The following is a 17,221-nucleotide window of genomic DNA, read 5'->3' as shown; positions in this document are numbered from 1 at the left end:
AAGGGCTAGGATGCTAGCATGGACTTTGAAATGTCTCACTGGTACCTGTGATACTGAGGAAATCTGGAGGCCAGCATGAGCTTTGATATGCTATAAGGTGCCACAGTTATCCATGGATTCTTTCTGCCAGAGGTAGGGAAATTACTCCTTTTGCTAGACAGGAACCAGAAACCTGCTTCTCAAGGTCCTGAGGAATACTGGCTTTTACCTAACCACCAGGAACTCTGCTACAGTCCAGGCTGGGCCCAATTCTGGATATTTGGAATGCATTTAGGAGTTTAGGGAATTTTTCTGGACCTGACAATAACCAGCTGAGTACAGGGTGTGCCATACATACGCCAGTGAGTGTACAGTGTAACCAGCTGAGTACAGGGTGTGCCATGCATACACCAGTGAGTGTACAGTGTAACCAGCTGAGTACAGGGTGTGCCATACATAAACCAGTGCGTGTACAGTGTAACCACCTGAGTACAGGGTGTGCCATACATACACCAGTGAGTGTACAGTGTAACCAGCTGAGCACAGGGTGTGCCATACATACACCAGTGCGTGTACAGTGTAACCAGCTGAGTACAGGGTGTGCCATACATACACCAGTGAGTGTACAGTATAACCAGCTGAGTACAGGGTGTGCCATGCATACACCAGTGAGTGTACAGTGTAACCAGCTGAGTACAGGGTGTGCCATACATACACTAGTGAGTGTACAGTATACAGCTGTGTACAGCTGATATACAGGCAACCACAGCTATGTGCATTGATGGGTGCAAAGACCCAATTCTGTCCAGAGGACACTGCTCAGCAGCAGTCCTCCCTATCCTCTGACTCTACAATCTTCTCTGCCCTCCTCTTGCTGGATATTTTCTGAGCTGGTGGGAAAAGGTGTAGCACAAATGTCCTGTTTATGGCTGAATGGAGACTAAGTGAATGGTCAAATGAGCAGTACTGAAAATCATATTTTGAATTGGCTAGAAGAATATAATTCAATTTCAGTTAATGTTTGTTTGTAGTGGTGCACAGCTGTAATCCCAGTAGTTGGACAGGCAGAGGCAGGTGGATCTCTGTGAGTTTGAGTCCAGCCTGGTCTATAGAGTGAGTCCAGTTCTGCCAGGGCTACACAAAGAAACCATGTCTTAGAAAAACAAAGAAAGAAAAAACAGAAAAAATTTTCATCTATTGAATGTTTGGATTTAAAATGTGAACATTAAATGATAAAAGAGGGAGGAGGAAGAAGTACTAAAGCCACATTTACTTTGTATTTGTCACTGTAAAAGTCTGGTCCCTCTCTCTGAGAATTTAAATCTTTTACTATCTTATTCATGTGATTGCACAAATCCACTCAGTATACTTAGTAGTAGCAAGTATTGCCATGCAACGACAAGGGACTCCTTTATCCTGGCTCACACACAAACGTGCTAAAAAAAACTCATGTTTGCTGTAAGTACCAAACGTATGAGGAAACTTGATTTCACATAGTGCAGTAGAGATTTGGGTACAAACCATATAAACTTCACTGCACTGGCACAAGTGGGTCAGAGGAGTTCCAGCAGGGTGCTGGGCAGGCATGGAACCTAATAGATGTCTTTGAATGAGGGAATTTCTGAAACAAGGCTCACCCCACTCAAGTATTAGAAAAATCTTGCCATTTCTCTTGCTTGTCGTCCATGGTCTTCTGAGGAACAAAGGATTCCAAGAATGTTGTGTTTTGGTTTTGTGTTCAACTTTGCATCAAGCATTTTCAGTACGCGCTGCTGCCGTGAGCTGGTAGTCATGAGCGGCAGGAGGGCTGTGTGAGGGTCAGAGCTTATAGAGGTGATGGTGCTGTTAGCACAAAACCTCACACTGAAATCTTAATAGTGTCTCTAGAAATAACCAAGTACTCAGATATGCCCCTGGAACTCTACAGCAAGAGAATGAAATAAGGCCGATTGTTCCAGACGCAGCCAGTGGGATGTTCTACTGGTTCATTGATATGCAGGTAGTCCACAGACTGTGGGCCTCATAGATTTAACTTGCATTATTGAACCAGTCGTCTGTCTTCCATTTTATAGACGTATGATGGCTCAAGCTCCGCAAACACCCGTGTCGCCAGTGTGTGTGGAAGACAGCAGCCGCCTAACTCCATCATTTCTTCAGGAAACACCCTCTTTGTGAGGTTCCAGTCTGGATCTTCCAGACAGAGCAGGGGCTTCAGAGCTCAATTCAGGCAAGGCAAGTAAGCTGTGGGCCACCTAAGCCCTGTTTAGTCATCTAATGACACCAAATGTCAGGAACTGATCTCAGCTTCCAACTTAATATGCAAATGTTCAGATAGGAAGACTCAGAAGTCTCTAACTGTTCATGTAGTTTACTTATCTTCATCTACCTTAAGTATCTTATGTCTTAGGATCTGTATATCTCTTAAGTGCTGTGGTTTTATAATAACGTTTAATGGTATAATAGCAGTAATACATAAAAAAGAGTTAGCCTAATTAATTTACCTACCACCTGTCTGTGGAGACACACAACTCTGAGACTGGTTTGTACTATAGAGTCAGATTCCATCTCCACAGTCTCGTTTGTTTACCTCTTTGCTGAATCCCATAGTGTTCTATTGTTTTTGTCCACTTCTCAATTTCCTCTTTCCAAGCCTCTTCACCCATTGCCTTTCACTAGATTTGCTCAGAGGTTAGTCGTTATCAAACCATCAGCAGTGGAAGAAACGCAGAGATCCGGTGGTTGTTAATAGGTCTGAATGGGGCCGTGATTCTTATCTGGACAATGCAGATCATTTACTTCGAAATATTTTTTAATTAAAAAGAAGGCCGTGTATTTATTTATGTGTGTGTCATGGTGCACATGTAGAGGTCAGAGGACAATGACAGGACTCAGTTCTCTCTTTTTACCTTGTGGATCTCAGGGCTTGAACTGCTGTCAGCAGCCTTAAGGGCAAGTGCCTCACTGGCCTCACCTCAAATACGGTTCTCCTGCTTACTCAGCATATTCCTGCTAATGTCCACATCAGTAGACTTGCAGGTGTCATATTAGTAAGTAGTCCTGGATGGAAACAATTTCTGAGCCAGCCTCCCAAAGGTGCAGTGGAGACATTGGAGCAAGACACTGGAGTGTGTCACTACCATTCTCTGTGATTTCAAGCAGTACTTGACACTTTTTTTTTTACATTTAACATTCCTTGAAGTGTTGCTTCTGTAAAAGTTGCCTCTTGCTCCTATCTGAACTTTTGTAACAGCCTCCTTAGACTCTGCCAGCCTCACTCCATCTTTCTCCCAAATAACTCATATGAGACACAATGATTACGTTGAGAGTCCTCATGTCTGTCTTCGCTCTGTATGGCTTAGAAGGTGAAAGCCAAGCCCCTCCGACTGCGGAGCACACTCCCAACCTGTCCTACCCTTTTGTAGGCTGCCTCCAATACTACCTAAGCCTCTCATGCTTTGGTCCAGACTGTATGGATATGGCCCTTCTGTTCACCCATGTCTTTGCTCAGGCTGCCCACCCACTCCACTACTCCTCTCATGCTCCAAGCCCTGGTTCAGCCCTGCCTCCTCTAGAGACAGAGACTCAACCTGCTCTCCCCCCTTGTTCCCACAGGGCAATGGGCTTCTCCGGTAAAGTTGCAATCATCTTTAAAACCTGAGTGTTTTCTAGAGAAAAGAAAGTTACTTGATAAACAAATCATCCCCCTTACAATTTTTGAGTAAACAGAGTAAGTGAATCAAAGCCAGGGTATTAGTTGAATGAGTCAGACAATTCACAACCACTTATTATATAGTTCTATGCCACGTCCCCACTTTCTGTAATTGAAAATTAATATAAATATAATGTGTTTTCTCATCATCTGATAATTTATGAGATGCTTCGTTGGCAGAGCTTCCTTGGTATGAGCTGTAGAAATACGAATTTATTTACATTTTCCCTCGTCTAATAATTGTTTGATCTAGTTGGTAGAAACCAAAGGTATATGACATGTGTGTCTGTGCTTCCCAGAGTGCGGAGGACACATCATCACTGACTCTTCTGGTACTGTCTCCTCTCCATTGTTCCCTGAGAAATATCCAAACAATCAAAACTGTACCTGGATACTTGAAGCTCAACCTCCATGTAAGTAGCAAAAATAAAAAGGAGGGGAGTCTAGGGAAGTGGTACCTTTGGGAGGCAAGGCTGTAAGTGCTGCACTCATCTCTTTAGTGGTAGCAACTTGATGATTGGCCCCTTCTTTTGGAAGCCCTGGCTCCCAGAATACTTTCTAGGCTAGTAAGGAAGCATTTTAAAACTGATTCATACTAATTTAAAGAAATTTTAATGCTGAATATGCTGATTCTAGCATTCTGGAGGCTAAGGCAGATGAATTAATGACTTAGATGCCAGCCTGGGCCCAACAATAAGTTCAAAGCCAGCCTGAGTAACATATGGAGACCTTGTCTCTGAGAAAGCCAAGGGCTGAGGAGCTGAGGGCATAGCTCAGTGGACTGAGTAGCACCCATCACCACTGAAGCCCTGGGTGGACTGAGTACCACCCATCACCACTGAAGCTCTGGGTTTGATCCACAGCACTACATGAATCAAGAGTGGTGTCTTTGTGTGCCTGTCTTTCCAACACACAAAGGATTGAGGATGTGCATCTGGAACACTTACCTACCTATTATGCACAAAACCCTAGGTTGGACCCCCAGGGCTGTGAAACAGTATCTGTGTCTATCCTTGTTTGCTGGCCCGCATGCAAGATTGAGGTTATGAAGAAGTAATTAATAGAGTGAGAGCTCTGGACATGTGTTTCTGAGCATGGAGGGTACTGAATGATGCATGAGTAAGGAGGATATAGATTGGAGAAAGATCTTATAGTTGGAGGATACAATGCCACAAGCCATTGGTCACTAATGAGGAAACTAATTATGTAATCTGGTCTTTCTTGCCATATGTATATTTATGAAATCCTAGTGCAGGCTTTGAGGCCCTCAATAAATGGTTACTTTCTTTTCTTTTTGGAATCTTCGAGTTCTATTATTTGACATGGTAATAGTCAGAGAAAATGAGAGAACCCTTACAGACACAGCAGAATGGCTCCAAACAGAGTAATCCAAGCCGCATTATGAAGCCAGTGTCATTCGAACCCTGCCCTCCTTTAAGGCTTCCAGGAAGAAGTTGTGATTTAAGACACCACGTGGGAAAGCCATTAAGTTCTCTTCTCGGCTCTCTAATTAATGACCTTGTGAAAATAGGGCAGTCACTTAGGCTAATGAAGTCCCAGCACAAAATAATTTGCAAAAGAGCTGGACTCAAATATTATCCAACACTTTCATAAATTGATAGTATTTTGTGGCCATGCATGAGATGTGGGAGCCAATGACGTAATCCTTAGCCTTTGAAGATGGAGAGGGTGGAGCCCCAACAAACCAGAGATAAAGAAAAACCCTCTGCATTGAGCCCAGTAGTTTTGTTCCTACTGATTATTTTCTAATGAGCCGTAAAAACACCCAGATGAAAGATCTAAGGGCTACAAGGACAGCAGCAGGAAGAGGTCCCATTATGAAGATTAGGGATACTGTAAAGGACAACAAAAGGGAACTTTAACTCAGGCACTGGCTGTTCCTTGTGTGAGTCAAAGCTTTGTTGATGGGTGATTCAGAGCTGTAGGGCACTGCTTCTGACCCCTGAATAAACTGGAGTGTGCCAGGAGGCATGCCCAGGGAGGAAGGTGTAGGCTCAATTTCCTTAACAAGTATACTTTATTATTAACTTATTAAATAAATGTACCTCCCTTACAACCTGACTAGACTACCCTAAACAAGAGGGAAAGGAGATTAAGGAAAACAAGAATGAAACCTTCTAGGTATCAGTACCTAGGAACAATTCTCCTGGCATACTCAGCAGGATTTCAGCAGACCAGCAATTCCACCAGAGTTGCTGCTGAAACCTGGAGCAACCAGAACCCAGAGCCTCAGCCAGAGCCCAAAGCCTTGAAGCCTTCCCTGGAGCAGTTTTCTAGGAATGTCTTCAAGTGGAGCTATGAACAGCCAAACAATATGAAGTCCCAAAAAGCCCAGCATCGTAATAGGGGCTCATATATATATATATATATCTCCTGTCAAAGTCTGTACTAGGATGTTTTTCAGCTGGCAACAACCAAGCTCCCCCATGAAGTGGTTCGACTTCTAAGTGGTTAAACATCTGCTTTCTCACAAGTCTGCTCCCCATCCCACACCTGGGAACCATGTTAATCTCCCCTACAGGAAGGCTTTTCAGTACAAGTGCATGTAAGGAATCAGAACCTAAGAAAACTCATCTGGGGAGGAAAATGCTTATGAGAGAAACACAACAATGGCTGATAAACAAAACAAAACAAGCCTAAGATTCTATTTCCTAATAAGACGTTTCCCAAAGTCCCAAGGGTGAACCTACCCAAGAGTCCTGATTCACCATGACTAGCATTTGAGATTCTACAGCCATTTTCACAAACATCAATTCTGTTACTCTTCAGCGGAAGCCCTTTAGCATGAAGCTGAGTCCTTATCTCTGTTTACTTCTCCCACTCCACCCCCACTGGGGCAAAGCTGCCACATTCCTTGCTTCCCTGTTGGAAAACCCTCATCTGGAAGTACCAGAGGCAAAAATCTCTGTTCTTCTTGCTGGTATTTTATTAAATAACCAATTTGCTTCTCTCTTTCTCCTTTTTTTTTTTCACAGTTAATCATATTACTCTCTCCTTTACCCACTTTCAACTTCCAAGGAGTACAAATTGTGTACAGGACTTTGTAGAAATTTTGGATGGCAAGGACTATGATGCACCTGTCCAAGGTACCAGAGAATCATTTACATTTGTAGTCTTGGCATGTAAAGTGTGTGTGTGTGTGTGTGTGTGTGTGTGTGTGTGTGTGTGTGTGTGTGCCTGTCTGTCTGTCTGTATCTGTGTGTATGTGTGTTTGTGTGTCTTTGTCTGTGTCTATGTATGTGTGTGTTTCTTTGTGTGTGTCCTTGTCTGTGTCTGTGTGTGTTTGTGTCTTTCTTTGTGTCTCTGAGTGTGTCTTTCTTTGTGCTTTATGTGTGTGTCTTTGTCTGTCGGTCTGTCTGTCTGTCTCTCTCTCTTTCTGTGTGGGGGTGGTGTTGGCTTTTAAGGTTATACTGTTTCCAATAATCATCAGGAGCCTCATCAGAATAACCAGATGGTCTGACGGCATAATAATGTGGGGCTCATGAAACTCACTTTGTTTATGTTCAGAAATATAGTTTGTATATTTTAAATTATTTCTAAAATACAAGTTACAGACTCTAAATTACAATCTGAAGCAGTAGTGGAACAAAGGCTATTCCAGCAATAGGTAGAATTCTTTCAGGAATTCCTGGTCAGCACTTTAAAGTGGTTTTATATTTCATTGGAAATGTTTCTGCCATCTCCAGTGGAAGAAAAAGATTTTAAAATTAATCACTTGGCTTATTAAAAGTCCACTAGTTTTTGTACTAATCATCCCAATAAGGTTAAAATGTGTGGGATATAGTCTTAAAATGATTCAGACAAAATAGGCTCAGGTGAAGTGATCTTTCTCCATGAACCTTTGCCATGGAAGTGTCTTCATGGCAGAGGACAAGCTCTGTCAGAGAAGACTGCTTTGCTCACTGCTTATTCCTGTACCCAGAATGGAGCCTGAGAGAAAGATGGGCAAAGAATGAGCTCTAGGCACACCCCTGATTGTATTGTCTGAGATATTAATCCATTCACATCGGACCAAAGACAAGGATGTATTATATAACACACACTCTTACCCAGCTACCTCCTGTGGAGTGCTGTTTTAAGTACTTTATAAATGGTACCTCAGTCTATATCCTTATGACATAGATTTAATTATTTCCAATATATCACCCTCTTCATGTGGGGAAACTGAGTCACAGAGCACTCAAGTTACTTGTGTTGGGTTACATAGCTAGTAAACGCCAAGCCAGACATTGAATCCATCATCAGCTCTTCCCTGGGATTGGGGGCTGGGGTTGCAGGTGCATTATTATCCCATCCCTACCAGGTTGGAAACTTTTGCTTGAGTTACGTTTGGAATCTGGTTACATCAACTTTCCCTCTGTCTTCCTACTGTTTTGTTTTGTTTTTTTTAATTTCAGGTTATAAATCATCCCAGCTATGCTTGTATCTGGCATTCATCTTTAGTGGTCAGGCATTTTCTCAAGCAAAGTGGTTCTTGTTGGGCTTTCTTGTGTGTGCCTGGTAAAAAGATGCCTAGCCCCTGCCATGCCATTACTCACCTCCTTGTCATTCTTTTCATCCTTTAGGCCGTTACTGTGGTACCTCCATGCCTTATCCCATCAGATCATTTGGCAGTGCCCTGACACTGAGGTTTGTCTCCGATTCTTTGGGCAGTTTAGAGGGTTTTCGCGCCATCTTTTCTGCATCAGCATCGGGTAAGAGAGAGGCATTAACGCCAACAGATTACCGCAGGGTTAGCACACATGTGATGGAAATCTTTGGTTTGCTATTTGGGACTCTTTTCATGTAACATTGGGAGCTCCTTTCTTGAAATTTTCCCTGTGCCTTCTTTTTAATTCAGTGTTGTGTAAATTCTGACAGCCATGAGGTCTAGGAGCAAGGGGAGTCAACTGGAAACCTTGCTGCCTTTTAGCTAAACCTTGTCATGTTGGAGACCTGTTCTCTAGCGTCACAGGGGCATGTTTGCTAAGGGGCTCACTCTGTGACTGCCAGTGTGATGGAAACTCTTACGGATGCATAGCCTCATGGTTATTCTTCTGCCGCCTGGTCTTGGTGGTGGGGACAAGTAGGTCTGGGTGTTGACGGGTCCACTGTCACATGAGATGCCTGAGCAGGAAGGGAGAGAAGTGCCATCCCGCACGCACTGCAGTTCCTGGCCAGGAGGGGCTGTGACAGATAAAGTGTAGAGAGTGTTTCAGCGCTCTCCCCTGAGGGAAAAGCTGCAGGGTTGCCTTCTCCTTGGCAGCCAGGGAAAAGTACCTTCTCTGCTGGCAAGGGTTGAAGTTTATCCTGGCCATAAAAACCAAGATTAAAAACAAGTCTTGTATTACCTCAAGTTCTAGTTCACAGGGAGAAAGGCTTTTAGAAAAGAGTCCCCTCTGTCCCACCACACTGTGAAGTTCATGGTTTTCTCTTTTCAGCATTCACATATCAATTCTTAATGTGCAATGAAGTGCTTTGTCCTTCATTGCAGATTCTGACTCTAATGCCCTTCCTCTTGTTTCTTGTGGTGTCCTTCATTTGATCTTTGCTCTGAAATTCCCTTTGTTTCTTTTGCCTTCCAGCATGTGGTGGAACCTTCCACATGGCTGATGGCATCTTCAACAGCCCTGGCTACCCAGATGACTACCAACCTAATATGGAATGTGTCTGGAACATTGTCAGCTCCCCTGGCAACCAGCTGCAGCTGTCCTTTCTGTAAGTCCTTTTCAGAGATGGGATGTGTTGTCTGAGCATGGCCACTTCTTTACCCTATTCCAACCCACCCTTCCTGCCCTATCAGACAGAAAAACCTAGTTAAAATGGTTTTTTCTCTTAATTTTTTAAGTTAGAAGTTCCTTTGTAAAACAAACTGCTTTCAAGCTTCTCATTGAGCCTTTCGCAACATGGACTGTGGATTTGGAGTGAATGAGAGCTTTTGTAGTTAGAGTAAACTAAAGAGCAATAATAGTATTTCCTAGAAGCAGGTGTAAAGAGCACGTGGCGTGTGAAATGAGATTGTCTCATTCCTCAGTAGCGAGGTTCCAATGGCCAGTCAAATTAATAATGGGTACTTAAGAAATATGCACAGGCAGCCAGGTGTGGTGGTGCACACTTTTAATCCCAGCATTCAGAGGCAGAGGCAGGTGGGTTTCTTTGAAGCTGAAGCTGGCCTGGTCTATACAGCATGCTCCAGGACAGCCAGGGCAACATAGAGAGAACCTGTCTCAAAGATAGATAGATAGATAGATAGATAGATAGATAGATAGATAGATAGATAGATAGATGTATATAGAAAAATAAATAATGAACAAAAATATTTATTAAAGATATGTTAGCATTTAAATTGCCATTTTGAGTTCAAAGTCATGAGTCATGTACATGTTATTGGGGTCAGGTGGAAATCATTCTTAGTCGCTGTTGTTGTTTTTCACATGTCCTCAGTGTATAGCCAACAATGACCTAAAGCTTGTGATCCTCCTGCCTCACCTTGTCATGCAGGGATAGCAGGCATTCATGCCCATGTCTGGCTGCTAAGTTCTGCCATGTTGAGCTTTGTTTGCTGGCTCTTCCTCATAGGCATGCCCACCTGTGCAACAGGAACTGCTCAAAAAACTGATTTAAAATAAGACAAATTCAAATATTTCAAGTTTTTTTCTTTGATCCATCAGTCAGACTATGCCTCCTCAGTGACATTGTGGCATTGCAAGTGACATTGTGCTAAGCAAAGACACTCTTTCTATACTCGAAAGGCAATGCAAGTTTAAACTGCCATGTGGGAAGGTTTGTGGTTGTCTTTGTCTTTGTTTTCACTGAGACCATGTAATAAGTTACACAAATATACATATAATAATCCTCCATGATGTGTGTTTCTATTCAACAAATATTTATCAGCACCCTGAGCACACAAAGGATGTAGGCTCCTTCCGTGGGGATGCCTTACAGATAGCGATGGAGAAGTGCTATCCCATCTGAGTGATGAAGTCCAAGGTCCTCCACATAGCTTGTTTTACCTCACAACTTGCCAACTACATGAGCCCTTTCTGTTTGGTCTTTTTCCGCCTGCCTCTACTGCATGTATGTTCACATCTGATGTTCAATGGAGCCAGGAGTTAGGTTAGGTACTGGCGATATTTACCACACATATGCTCTTGATACAGTTATTGATAAATCAACTTCAAGAGGCTATTGAATAGAAACCTCAAAAGATTCATTTCACCCTTACAGGGACAACAATAAATTTGAAGGGCCTCTGTTAGGATTAAAAATACTAAAATTTAAAATATATAACCCAAGGCCATGCTACAGCAGTGTTCCGTGAAGGTGATTTCTTTCACGCTTAAGCATCTTGTGTGGTGCTTCAGGAACAAGCCCACATGGCCCACACTGGACTAGAGCATAGGCGCTTACCTTGTGTGTACTTGACACACTTGGAAGAGGGAATTTCAAAGAAGTTTAGCCTGAGTATGCCTTTAGAACGTTGTCTTGATTGCTAATTTATGTGGGAGGCTCTAGCCCAGTGTGGGCCAGAACTGTAGAAGACAGACAACTGACTGTAAGCCTGGGCATACAGCTGTAAGCAGTGTTACCTTTTGATCTTTGCTTCAGTTTCTGCCTGTGGGTTCCTGTGCAGAACCCCTGCCCAGGCCTTTCCATGTGAGGGACAGCCAAATAAGTCACAGCAGCAGAAAGCAAACAAGGACAGCAAATGTTGTCCATTTCACCAGCTGACAGACAGGAAGTCCTGATTATTAGATAGAAAACTCCTGGAGACTGAGGTGTTCCCTGGCTCACCTGTTTGACATTGCTTTGACCCTTTTTGTGTTGCTTGCTTGAGTTTTATTGTTAAAGTGGCTTTTGTGGAATGCGGGTTGCTTTTGCTGTGTGTTAATGATAATGAGAACGGCTTCCTGCAAGGCCCATGAGTTATTTCTGGCCTGATCTAAACTACATCCAGATGTGTACTAAGCTCTTCCCTGGGGTGTGTGCGAAGCACATGAACCACACGTTCCAAAACACAGGGTTTAGATTAGGGATGCTGTGGTGAAACTGAGTAGGGAGAAAAAAAAAAACGGATAAGTTATGGCTGAATTGCAGTAAAAAGGAGAGGAGAGAAATAAAACCTATTTATTCTGTAAAACAAATATTCAAAGGAATGAAGAGAAATTACACAAAGCCAGCAGAGGGCTTTGAGGAAATGGTTGACTTTGCCAGCAGAACAGAAACAAGATAATGAGACACAGAAAGTGCACTATTTTTGTTACACATTTTTTTTTCTTACTGACATATCTTAGCCAAAGGGTAGATTTGCTTATAAAATGTACCAGTCTAAACCAAGGACTTCCAAGAATAAAGTTTTTATAAGAAGTTTGTTTTGACTTTAGTAAGTCTCGCCACGGTAACTCCTGCTGCTCTCCCCTGGAAGGCAGAGATAGTTAGGAAAGACTTTCACTGTGCAGTCTCCTAGGTCACTGGTCAGAATTTCTGTGAGCATTCAGATCTCCTGAGTTTTAGTTAACACCCTGATTCACTTGCCATTTAGAACTAGATTCTCCTCCCCCTAAATATATAATTATTTTGTTTTTTAATTGAAAATATAATTTTCACACAATATATTCTGCTTATGGTTTCCCCTCCCCTAGCTCCTCTCAGGGCATCTCCTCTTCCCCACCCACCCAAATCCAAACCATTAGAAATACAGTCACATAAAATCATAATACTAATTATAAAAAGAAGATGACATAAAATAAAAACAAACAAACCAGAATAGTACACACACCACCACCACCACCACCAGCAGCAACAACAACAACAAAGAGCCAAAGGAAAAGCACAAGAAACACAGAATCTGGCACACTCACATTCACACACACAGAAAACCCATAAAAACAAAATTAGAAACATATATATATGCAAAAAATCTGTAAGAGGAAAAAATGCCCACACAAAGCATGTGAGGGCCCAGATTCTTTATTTCAAAAGAACTTTCCTGTGATTGGGTTGCTGGATCACACTGCCTGCCTTAGTAGAATGCTTTCAGAGTAAGTTGATGGATTCATCTTCTGAGATGAGAGAGAAGATTCACTTTTCTCTTTTCTCAGAAGCAGAATGAAACGATTTTGGCCTGTTTCACATTGGGGGTAACATTAAGCATAATCAAATTGAGCCTGATTGTACTGTTTATCTTTTTTTTAAAGATTTATTTATTATGTATACAATGTTGTGTCTGCATGTACACCTGCACACGAGAAGAGGACACCAGATCTCATTATAGATTGTTGTGGACCATGTGGTTGCTCGGAATTGAACTTAGGACCTTTGGGGAAGAGCAATCAGTGCTCTTAACCTCTGAGGCATCTCTTCAGCCCTGTACTGTTTATCTTATAGATAGAACTGTTTTACATTTGCTTGTCTCAAAATTCCAAAGATAGTCTATTCTGTTTATATTTCATATATTTGAACACATATATGGAAAATGCTAAATTAACTTCAGCACATAAAGAAAGAAATGGAGAGAAGAGCATGGTGGCCATGTCTGTAATCCCAGCACTTGGGAAGCAGAGGCAGGTGATCGCTGTGAGTTCGAGGCCAGGCTGGTCTACAAAGCAAGTCCCAGACAGAAAAGGCAAGACAAGAAACTCTGTCTCAATAAACTTTAAAAAAGAAAGAAATTGAATTTCTTTTTCTTACTCCAGAGGGATATTCAGCTATTGTACCAGCGTTCTCAGCATTGAATTGCTTTGGCCCATGGGAGCCAGAAGAGGGGTTTGGATTCCCTGGATTGGAATCAGGATACTCTCATATGTATTCTGTCGATTTGCTTTGTAACTTTTTGTTTGTTTGTTTGTTTCCAAATCAGATCCTTCCATTTGGAGAACTCACTAAACTGTAACAAGGATTCGGTGGAAATCCGAGAAGGAAATGCCACGGGCCACTTAGTGGGACGATACTGTGGAAACTCCCTTCCTGCCAATTATTCATCTATCAAGGGGCATATTCTGTGGATCAAGTTTGTCTCTGATGGATCAGGCAGTGGCATGGGCTTCCAGGCCAGGTTCAATAATAGTAAGATGGTTTGTTTCCATAATGGCTTCAATAATGTACCCTAGAAACAAGGAGTGATGATAAAAGTTTCAGTAGTGTATTAATTAAGAATAACCCTACATTCTGCCTTCTTTTTCAAGATTAAAGAAAAATCTACCAGAAAGAAATCATTTGTGGATGGCTCACTGATGGAAAGAGGAAGTGTACTTAATGCTTTCAGCACTCCTTTTAGGTTCCAATTTCCACCTGCTATTAATGTTTATGATACTGTGCAAATGAGCCTTTTAATATAGTTCAGGCAGATAAAGTTCTATCAGACATGTTTCACTTGGTCTTTTAAATGCATTTTTCAAATTTAGACCTTTAGAATTATTTCGGGATTGGCTTAAGCATTCAGATAAAACCTGGGTTATTTTTCCAGTACAGATAAAATATTTATCATTTTATTCTCTAACAAGTTTTTCCATGATTAGCAATTCTATGTGTTGATTCTAAAATATAATTTTTTTAACCTTTTAAAATTTAAATTATTCATATTACATCTCAATTGTTATCCCATCCCTTGCATCCTCCCATTCCTCCCTCCCTCCCGCTTTCACCCTGTTCCCCTCCACTATGTCTGTGACTGAGGGGGACCTCCTCCCCCTCTATATGATCATAGGGTATCAAGTCATCCTTCCTCTGAGTGCCATTGGACCTCCCCATCAAGGGAGCGCGGTCAAATATGGAGCACCAGAGTTCTTGTGAAGTCAGTCCCCACTCTCCACTCAACTGTGGAGAATGTCCTGTCCATTGCCTAGACCTGGGTAGGGGTTCAATGTTTATTGCATGTATTGTCCTTGGTTGGTGCCATAGTTTGAGCAGGACCCCTGGGCCCAGATCCTCCCGTCATAATGTTCTTCTTATAGGTTTCTAGGACCCTCTGGATCCTTCTATTTCCCCATTATCCCATGCTTCTCTCACCTACAGTCCCAATAGGATGTCCTCACATCTTTCCTAATTTCCTGGTAAGTGAAGACTTTCATGGGACATGCCCCTTGGGCTAGTGTTCAATTATAAGTGAGTATATACCATTTGAGTTTTTCTGCTTCTGGATTAACTCACTCATTATGATCTTTAGAATTTAAAAAAATCCTTTCTCCCATAAAACAAAGCAAAATTGGTAAAATACAATTCAGATGTGAGATGGTGCCCCTTGCTCCTCAAGTTCCCTGGTGTCTGGGAAATCCTTTTGACATGGGGAGTGTTACCTTTCTTTCATACCCTGCAGCCTTCTAAGGAGATAGAATTCCACTCAAGAGTCGTACTTCTTCAGGAGCCAAAAGCTCAGAAAACTAAAAGCAAAGCTGTACTTCTTTCAGTGGTCAGAAAAAAATTCCAGTCAATTAAAAGTCCATCCTTTCCAACAGTCTTGCCCTTTGTTTTTGTTCTTTTTGGTTTTCTTTTCTTTTTTTTTTCATCTGATTAAAGAACAATTCTAAATAGATCTGACTTATAATTCTGTTTTCCCTCCTAGTATTCGGCAATGATAATATTGTGGGAACTCATGGGAAAATCGCATCTCCTTTGTGGCCTGGATATTACCCCCATAACTCCAATTATAGATGGACAGTAAACGTGAATGCATCGCAGGTTATCCATGGCAGAATCTTGGAGATGGGCATAGAATGGACATCAAACTGCTATTACGACAAATTAAAGGTGACTTTCTTTCATGAGAGGGATGTATATATATATATTGATGGCTACTCTTGTCAAAAACAAAGCCAAATTCATACCTATTCAAACAAATAAAAGACATATGTTGTGGTCCTACCATATCATAACAGCTGCCTCATTTATACAAAAGTAATTCTTGTATAATATTAGTTATTTTCTATTCTATATCATATGAGTTTTAAACATTATCGCCTTTGCCTAAACATGCCTATTCACTGTACTTATGTGGTTTTTCTACCTCCCATCCTGGAATCCTCTTTGTTCGCTTATTTGCTTGTCTTGCTTTGCTATTTTTCTTGAGGTGAGGAAGGCATTTATTAAGAGATGTTTTTACTATAGGTGGAAGTTCCAGTGTTATGGTGGAAAGAGAGGAAGGAGGCATAGTGCCAACTCTGATTTAGCAGACTTGCCAAGAGAGAAAGTCATCTGTTTGTTCTAATGTTTGAACCTTGAAACCTGAAAGAGTGTATAAAATAAGAAAATACAAATGAGAAATTATGGTGGCCCCAAAGACCACAGTCCAATCGCTCTTCTTGGAATCTCAGAGCGCGGACTAGAACCCAATGACTCATGGCATGACCATCACCCAATAGGCATGGAAATAATTGTAACATAATTTGAAAAAAATAAGTCCAAGAGAAGGTTTTATAATAATTACAATGAATTTGTTTACAATTATCTGAAAACTCATAAAATATATCTCTAAATAGGTAACCTAATATTTTCAGACAGATAGATTAACTAAGTATTTTGGCTGTGCAGAGCCCCATCAGCTATGATTTTTCCTTGTTATTAACTCATCTCTCATAGAGTATGAACATCTTCATGATAGGTTGTACTTTCCCACACACAGATTTGACTATAAGCCACTGAGTAAGCTATAGCATGTTTTTTAGGATAAGTCTGCACCAAAGCTATATGGAACACCTTAAATTATTTATAATACTATATTTAATGTGAATTTCTGTTCTAAACTGAAATAAAGTATTTTCTTTATATTCTTTCTACTCTGATAAAATCATAAAATACAAACTATCCTTTAAAATTCTCTTTTAATGAAGAAAGTATATGTACTTGCCTAGTTACAATGCTTTCCTGTGTTTTCTTACATGCAGATTTATGATGGATTTGACACTCACTCCCACCTGATTGGCACTTACTGTGGTACCCAGCTGGAATCCTTTAGCTCCAGTAGAAACTCTCTGACATTCGAATTTACTTCTGATATTTCCATCTCAGGGAAGGGATTCCTTCTGGAGTGGTTTGCAGTAGATGTTTCTAATAGAATTGTTCCTACCATTGCTACAGGTGTGTTTGCTATTGTATTGGGTCTTTCTAGGACTAGTGTGGTGTGTGTATCTGCATGTGTGTGCATGCTTGTGAGCTGCCTGCCACAGGTATTGGGAACACAACTTGGGTCTTCTGGAAGAGAAGGAGGAGCTTTCGACTGTGTACTATCTCTCAGCCTGAGACGCAGCCACTTTGAAGCATTTCTTAGGACAAGTGCCTAAAGACGCTGCTTTCCATGCTGCAGGTGCTTGTGGAGGGTATGTGGTGACAGGAGACACCCCAGTCTTCTTTTTCTCCCCGGGCTGGCCTGGGAGCTACGATAACTATGCTAACTGTGTATGGGTCATTCACGCTCCTGGTTCTACTGTGGAACTGAACATTCTCTCCATGGACATCAAATCGCCGCCGCCATCATGTGCCTTTGACAAGCTGGTGATAAAAGATGGTAAGAAACATTGTTGAAATCATTGTTTAAACTCT

General features: G+C 41.6%; 1 protein-coding gene across 1 annotated transcript in view; it reads left to right on the top strand.

Annotated features, from left to right (window-relative positions):
- Window positions 1–17,221, top strand: part of CUBN (cubilin) — a 211,352-nt gene that overhangs the window by 120,719 nt on the left and 73,412 nt on the right. The window contains exons 32-40 of the mRNA XM_084783727.1: window positions 2,052–2,211; window positions 3,988–4,101; window positions 6,685–6,795; window positions 8,275–8,403; window positions 9,274–9,406; window positions 13,548–13,753; window positions 15,249–15,433; window positions 16,567–16,759; window positions 16,986–17,186. Coding sequence (XP_084639853.1) covers window positions 2,052–2,211; window positions 3,988–4,101; window positions 6,685–6,795; window positions 8,275–8,403; window positions 9,274–9,406; window positions 13,548–13,753; window positions 15,249–15,433; window positions 16,567–16,759; window positions 16,986–17,186 — 1,432 coding nt within the window. The remainder of the gene's footprint in view (window positions 1–2,051; window positions 2,212–3,987; window positions 4,102–6,684; window positions 6,796–8,274; window positions 8,404–9,273; window positions 9,407–13,547; window positions 13,754–15,248; window positions 15,434–16,566; window positions 16,760–16,985; window positions 17,187–17,221) is intronic.

Source organism: Acomys minous (genome assembly GCF_964271855.1).
Source record: "Acomys minous genome assembly, chromosome: 5".
Lineage (NCBI taxonomy): Eukaryota > Metazoa > Chordata > Mammalia > Rodentia > Muridae > Acomys > Acomys minous.
This window is presented reverse-complemented; position numbering and strand designations above follow the sequence as displayed.